Consider the following 13,620-nt stretch of genomic DNA (forward strand, 5'->3'; position numbering starts at 1 on the left):
AACTACCTATACATTCTATGGTAAAAAGTATTTTCACAATTGATTAAATAGTGTATTTGTTATACATTAAAATATTTTTCAATGGTCAAAGCAAAATTGTGGCAGGTTTCGTAACAGCAAATCGTATTGTTTTTCTACAATATTTTTTATTCGGGAATCACCAAGTAGCAATTCTTCTGTAGAAGCGATTCGAGCAGCCCAGTAATCCCTTATTCATGCGTGCAAAGTTGTGCGCAACGGTGATTTTGAACGGATTTTTATGCTTTACACAGCTTTTTTGAGAAGTTTGCACTAGCTTGAATGTTAGTTCCCTGTGCCACTGCCAAATACAAATAATTTGTATTTGCCACGGCTACTGAACGATCTTTTTATTATTTGCGTTGACAAATTCAGTAAGCGAGCAGCATAAAGCATTTATGTATCATCTCAATTTTTTTTCAAATATCATATACCCATTATTTGGTATCAATACTATCCATGGACGGCGAACAAAGAGCAACAAGCAATTGTAAACATGCAGATTGGAACCGCTTTTGACAGTTCAATTGGAACCATAACAATGTCTCCGAAGGTCTCTGAAAAGTGGATCGCCAACCGAACCCACTCGCACGCTGCCTTTTTTTGCCGGCATTCTGCCAGAATTCCATCAAGAGTCTAAACTAACCAATTTTACGAAAAATGCACGAGGGCATAATTTCATTAATCACACAAAAAGCACATGAGTGAATCGAGAAATTCTTACGTTGTTGATTTATGCTGGGAATATAAAGGAAAGTGGAGAAATTTATATACCTTTTATGTTTTAGTTTAGCTCTCCTACAAAAAGCAGTTACCATTAGGTACCACACATAAAGTGCTTAATAGTAAGTAGATTTCAGACAACGTTGAGTTTTTTTAACTAGTTTTTCAAGATCCGAAGATCGATTTAGTTAGTAGCATGTTCTTAATAATGCAGTAAACTAGCAATGCTGATGAGCTGTGATTTTTTTAAAGAGCTGTGAGCTGTCAGCTCACTTTCACGATTCGATTCACTGGAACAGATCAGGAACGAATTGCCGGTATACATTATCAATGTTATACAGGAAAGCTCGTTCATGATGATGCGCAGGTTTAATAATTTCCTTCTAAAAATAACAAATCAATTAAAAAACTTTTCCTTGCTCCAACTAAATTTTATTAGACTCTAGCTAGAGGAAAAGATAGACAACACGACCTGATACTCCGAACAAATTTGGAATGAAAATGCGATTCACCTGTACTGCCCATACTCGCATATCAGTCCCATATCGATTTTCGCCAATTTAGAGATAGCTTGAGGAATGCAATCTACCCTCATTATACTTTCAGAAATTGCAATAAAAGTTGAGAGTTTGTTCAGCAAAATGTGAAAAAAAAATTAAACTCCTCTGTCCCAAAGTGCAAAGTACCCGAATATCAGTCCCATTCAGTGCAAATTTCAATAATTTCATTTGTTGCAATATTGAAACAGCAAAGGTGTATTACCGATATTTCATGTAATCATACCATGATTTAGCATAAGGTAGCACAATAAATCAAAAAATTTCGAAATATTAATTTGATCGTTTTTTTCTCAACATGCCGATTTTCCGCATGGGACTGATATGCAAGTGTGGGCAGTGTAGTCACAGACTAACAGACATGACAGTATGAGTTAATTCTTATAAAAATAATTTTTCGTGATGCACTAGTTCCACCTATATTGTACTGCGCGAACTATTTACTATCTGTACACCCCTTGTGTTATGTAAAAGTTTTTTTTACTAGTTGGTTTCCCCTCGTTTGTCAACACCGATCAGCTGCTTGCAGGGATGCCTGATTTCATCAAAATATTTGAAATTGAATCGTCACAATAAATTATTGTATTACGTTGATAATATATTTAACTTTTTCGCGATGTTGGAAGGTAACCATTTATTTGACTCAACGTTGTTCATCTAGACTATTTTTCATTGTGTTGGTAATTTTCCCCCGAAATTAAGTGGCGGCAGACCAGAAGTAAGTAAATATTGTAACAAAACGGGTTGGATTTTGTATTGCGTTGGAGGATGAGAAGTAGGCACAATTATGTATATAGTTTTGGCAATATGTATTAAATCTGTATCCTGCATGAAATTCGCATGGACGTATACAAATCAAGACATTACAGGTTATTCTGTATGAATGGCAACTCTGCTGGTAAACGAAAAAAACAAACACAGTCTCGATGACAGACAGGATGTCTTTGATAGGGTAACGTGGCGCCATAATGACACATGTGAGTACTGTCCCAAATAAAGGAATATTCGAAATGACCGTTAAAATGATTGAAGAATCTAATTTGAGTGTCCTGTCTGTTAGTCTGTGGTGTAGTTACCACAATATAGAACGACCCCGATTCATTGATAAAACTATTTCCAACAACACTTTCCTTGTTGCTACAAACTCGTTACCAAGAATCGTTAGCAACACAAATAAACACCCGGTTTTTCTCATTATTTTTCTTAAAATTTATGATTCGGTCATGGGGTTTATTTCAATATTTTAGAAAACTGTCTCGATAGGTTATTTAGGATTTGGCTAAAAGCCGTTTTTGTGCTATGGGCATATAACCGTTTTCACTATTCTTTACACTTCGTCTTCGACTCGTCAGTGCAGAGCAGTTCAAATTGTACTGCTTAGTGCAAATTTAAACAGTTCAACTTGAACCGTTAAAAGTTCAACTTGAACTTTTTTTATATTGCTGCGAAGCGGCTTATACACACAAATACAACCATTTACCAAATACTTTTTGACACTTCTCAAAAGCAACCCCTAAAAATACAAAAATACGAATGTTTTGCGTAAAAATTTAAAATATTTGGTTTCAATTGGATGTTTACATATCATACGTCGGGCACAGTCATCATTCTCTTTTATGTAAGTCTTATTCTTTTGTTCGAAATTACATAAAATCTGGGTAATGAATTTATTGCATGAAAAAACAGTACCATTATTTAATATATTTATACTCAATCATAACTTAAATCTGAAAAATCTGTATTTCTGCTCAAAGATCTGTAAAATCTGAATTTCTGGCCAAAAATCTGTAACCTGTATATATACACACTTAAATTTTTTAGCTGAGTCTCGGCAAAAAAATGCCGAGATTCGCACAGCCGAGTAATCAGCAATCATCTCGGCAAAAATAAAATTACTGAGCGTCTCGGTATCCTAAAATTTGACAAACGTCAAATATTGCCGAAATCGTCAGCATAAGATTTACTGTTTGCTCAGTGAAACGTTCACTGAATATTCGGCAATCCAATAAAACGAAAAAATGGAAAAAATAAATTACCGAATCATCAGTAATTAAAAATCTAGTCAAATAATTTTGTTTGTATTTTCTCAACATTATAAACACGCCATTCAGGATAAAAAATTCATTTTATTAACACTTAAAGGAGGCTTACAAATTTGTTGCCAATAGTGCTTAAAGCCTACCTGAAAACATGTAGCATAAATAAAAAGCGGCGTTTCCAGATGCGGCCACCTTGAGTCGAGCTGGAAATATGAAAATAAAAATATATATTGATTTTTGGCTTACAAAAATGTTCAATATTTAATGATGCATATACGGTATTGTTCAAATAAACTTACCTTGATCTATTGAATTATTCCATGCATTGGGTTATTTTTTCGCATATCCCCCAAAGTTTTGTCTCGAGGACGCTTTGAGACCCGTGTTGGGTGTTTTTCCCTTATAATCGCGAGTGCTCTGATAAAGACGCTTTTTATAAAGCGAAACATGTCACTATATTTATTCAATATTTTTACTTGCAAGTGGTTCCACGCTTCTTCGAAGATTATCCATTTTTTCACTCGAGAATTTCATTAGAAAATAATCGCACAATGCGAAGCGAAAATGTAACGCGGCAATAAATGACAGCTGTCGTGCTGAATCTCGGCAACAGCTAGCGCATATTCCGAAATCTCGGCAAACGTCTCTGTTGATGTCGGCATATCTGTTGTTTACTGATAAATTCAGCAAGCAATTATGCCAAATTTCGGCAAAGTGAAGCATTTTACCGAAATATCAGTGAAAGCATTTAACGAAGCTCAGAAACATGCGTATTGATTACTGAGCAATCAGCAAATTTACGTGTTGCTGATCAGTTTCGGCATTTTATTATGCCGAGCTCAAGAAATGGTTTTAAGTGTGTAGAATCTTGGTCAAAAATTCATCCGAAAAATCTGTAAAATACAGATGATTCTGTATATACATATACTAGAGTACCTATAACCAGAGTGACGACTTCTCATCCGTAATGTTGGCAACAATTCAAAACATTCCATTAGCTTTACATTGAATTGACAGGTCGTTTGTTCGTTTTGAACTGGTAGCTGTCATTCCAAACGAACAGCTGTCGCCACTCTGATTATAGTCACTCCACAAACGAATTTCCAGACATGACAGTCACGATCTTTTTTTGGCGCACATCTACGGTCCTCCGTGAAACTGGCACCAATGGTGATAAATTGGTTGCACTGCTGAGTTCCCATCATCGCATTCATAATGCAAATGTCAAACCGTGAGAACCCTTTCGATACGTTAGCTCATTTGTATATATTGAGATTTCATGGCACACTTTGGTCGAAATGATAACAATGCAATTAATCTCGCGCTCCACCAAGCGGTGAGTGCGGTCATTTCAGAAGGTACCGGGAACGGACCAGATTTTTATTTAATATTTGTAAGCACATACATGTCTTTATTATTTGTCTTTGGTCACTCTAACATATACAGATGATTCTGTATATGTGGCAACCCTGTCTACCTGTCAACCGTGATTCGAGAAGAAACTTTCCGTTTTACTTTTAGCTCTTCTCACTTGAACCAATTCCAGAGACAAAACATACTCCACAGAGAAACGGTACAAGTTGTGATTGTAGCTCAGTTTTGTTTTGATGTTCATTGATGAAAGTAATTGCTAGATGGGTGATTTAGTACCAGGTCCCCGGTAGAGAATACTTTGTGGTTTTCGTTTAGCAATTTTGTTAAAGATCGTTCTTCGTGATCAATTTTGTTCGCACGTCATTTGGATAATACATCGACGAAGCCAGGATGCCTTCACAGAACCAGAATTTGCGCAATCGAAAGGTTAGCACTGGTTTCCATTTCTTGGTTTTAGTACAAGTTTTCATTACACAACTTCGGCATGTGGGTTTTGGTGGAGAGAGGATTGACATTTGCCTTTTAGGAGAGAACCGTCAAAAACATTTGTGCTGGAAAATTGTTGGTCACTATTCCGCCAAGATTGTGTTGCAAAAATCATTGATAATCCATTGAAACTTTCAAATATTAGCATTGTAATTGGCTATCTACTATGGACAGTGTATGTATTTTTCAGTGATGGTGATATTTACCGTGAGATACCGGGACGATCCTTCAACATTCGCTTATCAGTGCACAGTTGTCCAGTGATTGTGCAGTTTGCTTATCATCGTTTCAGCAGGGCAATGATGTGTTTGGATAAGCCCTGGCGTATGTTTGTTGTTTCATCTGAACTGAGGATAGCATTTATAATTACACTTTTGGAACTGATTCCTGCCGCATATGTACACTGTACAATTTGCTGAATTGGACCATAGAAGAAGAGCACCCAACATGCAGTTTGAATATCAGCTGGTAAAATAGTAGGGGCATCTATTCTAAGTCTGCAGATACCATTACCATCATGTAGTGGTGATAGTCCAGGGATTTTTGATAAAACAAAACAGTTACGTTTTCGAAATTCACATTTAATAGACTATCACAGCTAATATTAAACTAGATATAGTGAAATCTAGTTAAACCTACATGCGAAATAAGTTGAACTAAACTACATGACTCAGCATTTCTTTTTCGAATAAATAATAGACTTGACCTTGAAAATGAGAGGAACGAATTTCTTAATAATGCGTCAAATGTATGTGTCATGTACACACACCTCAATTTATTTGCTTCGAGTCAATGCAAAATAGCAAGAGTGATGAAATTGACAATTTTTTTTATCAGTTTATAATCTTAGTGACTTGCATTAATTTGGTAATATTTAGTCATGCCGCATAGAATGATGATGATGAAAATACAGTACGAAACTTATATGTTTCGACATGCAAAAAATAGGATTAATGTTGCACTCTCGCACATAGTTGCAGTAAATATACGTAAGCCGGTAAAAATGTAATTTTGTTGAGAAGGTCGCACTTGATATTTGCATATATTTTTAGAAACAGTTCTATTTGCTCTGGCGTAATTTATACATTAACGTTAAATCTAACTAAACTTGCCTCAGTAGTTGAGTGTCTTTTGAATGTTACTAATAACGTACCAATTCTTACAGCTTCAACAGCAAGACTCGTCCGAGCGCACGCAAGCTCCTCCCGGAGTCCGTCGGAAAGCAAACTCTAAGGTCGTTGCCAACAATCTGAGGTTTTCGTTCCTGTGCTTACTGGTTAGTGCATCGCTGCTGATTTTCCTGTTTCTTACTTATACCGACTCATTCCACCCAATTGTGGATAGTATTGCTGGACAGTTAGGTTATCACGAGAAAGTTTACGCTGTAGTCGTAGATGCTGGCTCGACCGGTAGTCGGGTACTAGCCTTCGAATTCCATCGAGGATACCTGGATGGGCGCCTGGTACTTGATTTTGAACTATTTCGACACTCCAAGCCAGGGCTGTCTGCTTTTGCGGACAAACCCGAAGAAGGTGCAGCAACCATTGAGAAGTTGCTTCAGGAAGCAAAAAATGTTATTCCGAAGGATAAATGGAAAGACACACCGCTTGTATTGAAAGCTACTGCTGGGTTAAGACTGCTAAGCCCGGAACAAGCGGAAGGATTGTTACAAGCGTGTAAAGAGTTGTTTAAAACTTCAGGATTCTTAGCAAATGAAGAATCCGTAGAAATCATGGACGGAACCGATGAAGGAATTTTCTCCTGGTTTACCCTAAATTTCTTATTGGGAAAGCTCAATGGGCGGAATACGGTGGCAGCGTTAGATTTAGGAGGCGGTAGTACACAGGTCACATTCTCTCCCAAGGATGTGTCACAGACGCCGTTGTACAAAGATTATATGCACAAAGTTCCTACCTTCAACTCGTATGTGGAGGTCTTCACAACAAGCTATCTGGGAGCCGGTTTGATGGCCGTGAGGCATGCTACATTAACGAATGGTGCTCCTGAAGGCAAAATGAACCTATCCAGCGAGTGTGTTAATCCTATTGTCAAGAATAAACTGTTCCGCTACGGCACGGATCAGTATTATATTAGCGGAAAGGATAATCCGAGTGCAACGACTGGCGAGCCAAAGGTGGACTATGATTTGTGTGCATCCATCATCAGGAAAAAGCTGCTACCCACGCTGAAACCGAGACCTGTCACACTGAAACAGCATGAAATTGCCGCATTCAGTTATTTCTTTGATCGAGCCATCGAAACTGGTTTAGTTGGTAAATTGGGCGAAATGATCGCGGATCGGTCAAACAGTGTGGATTCATTTTCAATTCCTTTCTAGATCCATTCCAAGGTGGAGAGACAACGGTACATGATTTCATTACCCGATCTCGTGAAGTATGTGCGGAGGCTAACGTTGAACAGCCTTTCATGTGTCTGGATCTAACGTTTATTTCGATTCTTCTGGAGGAAGGCTATGATTTAAAGCCGAAAACTCCGCTCAAAGTAAGTGCATCAATGAGTATAGCAATTGATCATCATAGTTCAAAAATTTCATTTCTTTTAAGCTGTACAAGAAAATAGACGGACACGAAATATCATGGGCACTGGGCTGTGCATACAATATACTAACTAGTAACAAGAGCTCTCAGTTATAAACATATGAAAATGTACTCAAACAACGATACAATCAGAGAACTAAAACCACCAAGAATTAGGGACAAGATTTTTTACGATATTTTTTCACAACTATACAGAAAGCACACCACGAACGAACACAAAAGTTAATGATTAATGATTTTTATAGATAGACATTCAAACGCCAGATATTTAAATTTACTTACATCTGTTGGTATGTTTTGTGCCCGTTTTGTTTCCCATATATTCACTGTATATCTAACAACCGAAATCGAAAGAAATGATTACCATAATGTGCCTTAAACACTCACACACAAGCCTGTATTTGGCAGAACTATATTTTAATTGTTGCAGCCAGACATCGGAGAAATCGTTTAAAAATATTCCATCAAAATGATTATTACCAGAGTAGTTTCCACTAGTATTATAAGGTAAACCGTAAAAACGAGTGCACATATTTTTTCTCCTAGAGGCAGCATAGGCAAAGCACATTCCCCTAGAAAATGTTCTTATAAATGTTGTGATCCATTTTAGAAGCACCTTCACCTACATATTTAAATGACCGAAAGCAAAATTGACGAACTGTGAGAGTAAAATTTCAAAGTAACAGGTTGAGAGGTGGTAGAATAAATGTATTCCATCAAGTAATCGAAATTATCTCCTGTCCGAAAGCCAATTTACGAACTCCTTTTTATGAAATCTGCGTGAAAGTTTAGCATAAACGCAAAAAACAGATAACCGGGCTGGAAAAAAATAATTCAAAAACCTTCAAATTTGCTTTACGTTGTAAATAAGGGTCTCACTAATCACCCAATTTTACGTATGAGCGAAATCTTCAGTCAAATTGTTGAAAGGTTCTATGTTCAGTAATCCATTGGAAACCGGGCCAAAATCACATGTCTCGTCCAACGATTTTTAAAGTTTCAACAGCAGTTTCAAATCAATCCGTAATCGTCCCGGGTTGGCGGTTCAATGCATAGGACGCTGGTCTTACAAGCCAGTTGTCGTATGTTCGAGCCCCGACCTGGAAGGATTCTTAGTGTCAGTAGGAAGGATCCATAGTACTAGCCATGCAATGATTCTGTACACTTAAGAATCGGCTGCGAAGTCTGTTGAAACAGAAAGGCCACATTCCACAAAAGGAATGTAATGCCAAGACTTTGCTTTGCTTCAAATCAATCAGAACCAGAAGTTTCTTAGCTGTTATGAAGAACAGCACAATGAAAGCTCGTCTTGAAAAATAAGCATAATTTTGATACTACTGTTGGATTTATTAAGTTAAGTATTCAGCACACTTAGAATAAGGGAACATCGGAATTTTTTTTAATAAAATTATTCAAAATTCTCAGGAGCTTTCATGTTTTTAAGTTTGCTAATGATTATCACATTGAGACAATACTTGTGTGAGATTTTAATAGGACTCACAAAATTGGAAAAGTTGTCGACTATGATCTTATCCACTGTTTGCAGGGAGTGTTTGATTTTCATCTTTGAGAACTGAAACTGGTTTCTGAGGACCAGTATAGAATCTTAGAAAGATTTAGAATATGGTTTGATTTGATTCAGTGAATCTATGTTTAATTTTATTTAAAGGGTGCTCAACTATTCCATAGTAGGATCACAATAACGTTGATGTTGATGTAGATGAAGGAAAATTTAATTTAGTTTGAGGTTTTGGAACTGATCCTGTACCCTAGCCAATTAGTTCTAAGGTGTTAAAATATATAACTAATTGAAGAAGGATTCCTCATAGAAGATAAATTAGTTGGGCTATTTGGAAATAAAGCTGGCTGAAAACCAGGGGAGAGTTGAAATCGTAAACATGCTGCTTTTCAAAAATGGGATGACATGATGGATGTAAATTGGTGCTTTAGATGAGCCAGTCTTGGCACCCGAACGGTTTTGCTAAATTTTTAACAAATGTATATCTAAAATTTAAAAACTGAATTTCGTTCAATGAGAATTAAATTTTTTTTGTCTGATTGGACATTGTAAATATTTGCTTTTATGGTTTCCATCATAATCAGAGCATGACAATTCATCTGAGAGTACCGATCATTGAACAGACGTGTTTCCAAACGAATTACCACAATTTAAACAGTGTATGTTCATATTAAAATTTGTTGTACCATGGCCGAAGCCCTGACAATGACGGTATTGTGTAAGGTTCGCTGTGCCATTATGCTGCTAATAATTTTCCCGCCGAACTGAGATTTCTACATTCACTTCCGGAAAGATAGAAGAAAGCTCTGTACAAAACACTCTAAAATTGCAGGCATAGATTGTTGTTGGTTTTCCAAAGTGGCAAGCGATTATTTTGAAAATTGTTCCTTATTGATTTATTTTCAACCATATGCATACCAAAAAATAATCAAAACAGTCATCTGCGCTCGGAAGAAATCAGTTACATGTAACCAAGACCCCTTGAAATACCCGAAAAATACTTTAATCCTCAAGTAGTGGCCCTATTATGTTTTATGTTTTGACATAAGATATCTGTTAAAAGCTTGAAATGAGGGAATATTAAAAAAACTAAACAGAAGTGATTTTAGCCTATTCCAAACTCCCGGAATTTTTATCTCGAAAACCGGGAAATTGAAATCGGCAATTCACTTGCCACCCTACTAACACTTTTATTTTATTTTTATTTATTTAGGTATAATCAACAGACACAGTATGGTCCTAATGATAATTTCTAGTAATATACAAAAAAACTATCCAAGTATCCTACTGCGTGATAGATTGAAGTCGAATCCTAATGAAACGCAATTGAATGATCTCTGCAAGCCAATGATAGCATTGTTAGTACCGTAGTTAGTTCGTGGTAAAGGAAGTCGAAGAAATGCACTGTTGCGAAGAGCACGGGGTCGGACGTTGATATTAATTTCGCGGAGCAAAGCAGGGCAGTCAATCCTATCGGTTAAAAAATCTGCTATCCATAAAGCACGTGCAACATCTCGTCGAACTTGTGTATCGAGACCGATTAGTAACCCGCGACTTTCGTAGTTTGGTAGTTGGTGAGGATTGTTTCACGGTAAGCGTCGTAGAGCGAAGCGAATGAATCTGCGTTGTATCGATTCGATTCTATGAGCTCCGTTTATGTAGTGAGGGTTCCAAACGACAGAACAGTACTTCAGGGATGAACGAACAAGTGAGCAAAACAGAGATTTTAAACAGTACACATCTGTAAAATGTTTAGCCATCCTCATTACAAATCCTAGGTTGCGAGAAGCTTTAGAAACGATATAGCTGATGTGTGGCTTGAATGTCAGTTGCTCATCAAGAAAGAAACGAAGGTCTTCAACACACCTCATTCTGACTATCGGGGATCCTTCCAGAAAGTAATCAAAATGATATGGCTCTTTCTTCTTCGAGAACGTAATGGTCCAGCATTTGTCAGGATTCAATTTCATACTGTTTACTTTACACCACTCGGCAAAGTTCAACAACTGTCGTTGAAGAAAAGCTGCATCTAGTGGGCTTCGAATGTAATAGTAGATTTTAAGGTCATTAAGGCAAACGATAGTCGAGGGCCCTCTAGAGTAAAGTTGACGCCGTTGAAGTACAGTAAAAATATCAAAGGCCCGAGATGGCTACCCTGCGGAATTCCGGACGAAGCGATAAACTAATTGGAAACGTGATCGCCGATTTTCATTGCTAAACGATGATCTATAAGATATGACTGAAGCCATCGAAGGATGTTAGAGCCGAATCCAAGTCTTTCAAATTTAGCAATTGTTATATTGTGGTTTATTATATCAACGGCAGAAGAGAGATCGGTGTAAATAGCGTCTGTTTGTAAACCTTTTGACATACCATCAGTCACGTAGCACATGAATGACAATAGCTTGGTGGTTGTGGAGCGCTTAGGCATAAAGCCATGTTGAGTGTCGACAATATATTGCTTGCAGTGGTTGATCGGTGTCAGAATAACCTTTTTAAACAGTTTAGGAACTGCACTAAGCGATGTGATGCCACGGTAATTGTTCACATCTTTTTTGTCACCTTTCTTATACACTGGGAACAGTTGGGAAAAACTTCTTTAGAGAGTGACAAAGGGGAGCAATTACACCAGTCGAGCAATTTTTCAATAAAACTGCCCGTAAGCCGTCAGGGCCAGAGTAGGTAGAAGATTTCATGCAAGCGATTGCCGTCCGAATCGAATCCTGACAGTTTTCCTGTATAATTGATTAATATGCACATATTGATTACGCAGTGCGTATCCTCCATGTTTTGAACGTTTTAGAGCGGCTCTTTTAGTCGTTTTCAGTTGTCTCACTACGGTGGTCTGCCATAATGGATCAGGAACAGCCGTTTGGATCGTTTTGGTACAAGAAAAAGAAGATTATAAATCCGATTTACAATAGCTTACAATCAAATGAAATGTGTTACTGTTCCATATAAAGTTTCTGAATTTCATCTGGATCCGACTTCCGGTTCTGGAATTACAGAATACCGAATTTTTTCATAGATAGCTCATTTGATTAACACCATCCTACGCCATTCAAATGAAAGATCTTAAGATCCTATTGAAAATTTTTCATTCAGATCCAACTGCCGGTTCCCCGGATTAGTGAAAAAAGTAATTAGTGAAAAATGTCGATTTCAAGAGTATTTTTGCCTTTCCTATATAGAAAGGATATGTAATCATGGAGAAAATCGACTTTTGTGCCGAAGTCCGGAGGGTCATATACCATTCGACGCAGTCCGTCTAGATCGTTTCTATGCGTGTGTTTAACTTATCCAAAGCTGCACAGTTTATCAGCGGTTTACAGGAAAAAATAGATGTATCCATATGTATTGTTTATACATCCAAAAAACTTAGTTGCGTGTGTGCTCAATCGAACTCCGATTACTCCTTTCGTATACAGAGCACCGTACATTGCACAGTTTCGATCTCTTTTGAATGACAAGCAATTGACGCGTATTTAGCTTGTATTTTTCAGATACATATGTACAAATAACCTAATTTGGCCTAAGTTTGTTTTTTTAACCCTTTCACAACCATAAGATGTCCAGGACGAAAAATGTCAGTACAGCACAATATTTTAACTATTGTGGGTGTAAAATAAGAGAACATCACCAGAAAAACATAACAAGGTGCATTAGTTTCCTATATTTTCATGGGAAATATCATCAGAAATAAAATACAGTTGGGTTTATTATATCGTAATTTAATTTATTGTTTTAATTGTTTTTATTATCAGAATAGTAAAATAAATGGTTAGTTATGGCATTCAACGAAACGATTTCGTGTACTTGTTTGGCACACGCGGACGTTGCACATAACACATTTATTATGTGTTCTATTTTCTATACGTCGTTTTGCACAAACTTTTTTAGTGCAATAAAGATTGACAATTCTTTTTTGCCTTTTATACAATCACTGTGAAAACCGACTTCTGCACCGAGGTCCGGAGGGCCGAGTGTCATATATCATTCGACTCAGTTCATCGAGTACGCAAAATGTCTGTATGTGTTTGTATGTAAGTATGTAACATTTTTTTTGCACTCACTTTTCTCGGATATGGCTGACTCGATTTCCATGAACTTAGATTCAACTGAAAGGTTTTGTAACCCCACACAAAGTTCCTGAATTTAATTGGAGTCCGACTTCCGGTTCCGGAATTACAGGATGATTTGTGCAAAAAAAATTAAAATAAGTGCACTTACTTTGCTCAGAGATGGCTAAACCGATTCTCACAAATTTAGATTCAAATGAAAGGTTTAATCGTCCTATACAAAGTTCCTGAATATTATTTTGATCCGACTTCCGATTCCGGAGTTAC

At 37.0% G+C, this 13,620-nt stretch overlaps 1 protein-coding gene across 4 annotated transcripts; it reads left to right on the forward strand.

Annotated features, from left to right (window-relative positions):
• The first annotated feature begins 4,899 nt into the window (after positions 1-4,899).
• On the forward strand, positions 4,900-8,475 carry LOC131428552 (ectonucleoside triphosphate diphosphohydrolase 5). 4 transcript variants are annotated; one of them, XM_058592589.1, is made up of 5 exons: positions 4,900-5,137; positions 5,388-5,665; positions 6,363-7,470; positions 7,536-7,699; positions 7,762-8,475. In XM_058592589.1, exons 2-5 carry the CDS (start codon positions 5,594-5,596, stop codon positions 7,849-7,851), a joined length of 1,434 nt encoding a protein of 477 aa, XP_058448572.1. In that variant the 5' UTR covers positions 4,900-5,137; positions 5,388-5,593; the 3' UTR covers positions 7,852-8,475. The 4 variants fall into 4 exon arrangements, with proteins under 4 accessions (XP_058448572.1, XP_058448573.1, XP_058448571.1 ...); XM_058592590.1 differs by lacking the exon at positions 5,388-5,665 and having other exon boundaries at positions 4,901-5,137; XM_058592588.1 differs by lacking the exon at positions 4,900-5,137 and having other exon boundaries at positions 5,237-5,665.
• The last annotated feature ends 5,145 nt before the right edge of the window (positions 8,476-13,620 follow it).

Source organism: Malaya genurostris, chromosome 2 (assembly GCF_030247185.1).
Source record: "Malaya genurostris strain Urasoe2022 chromosome 2, Malgen_1.1, whole genome shotgun sequence".
NCBI lineage: Eukaryota > Metazoa > Arthropoda > Insecta > Diptera > Culicidae > Malaya > Malaya genurostris.

Coding starts and splice junctions, on each gene's coding strand:
- LOC131428552 (XM_058592589.1), top strand. CDS start 5,594: ATGTACACTGTACAATTTGCTGAATTGGACCATAGAAGAAGAGCACCC. Junction 5,666..6,362: donor TGCAGTTTGAATATCAGCTG/GTAAAATAGTAG, acceptor CAATTCTTACAG/CTTCAACAGCAAGACTCGTC. Junction 7,471..7,535: donor CATCGAAACTGGTTTAGTTG/GTAAATTGGGCG, acceptor ATTCCTTTCTAG/ATCCATTCCAAGGTGGAGAG.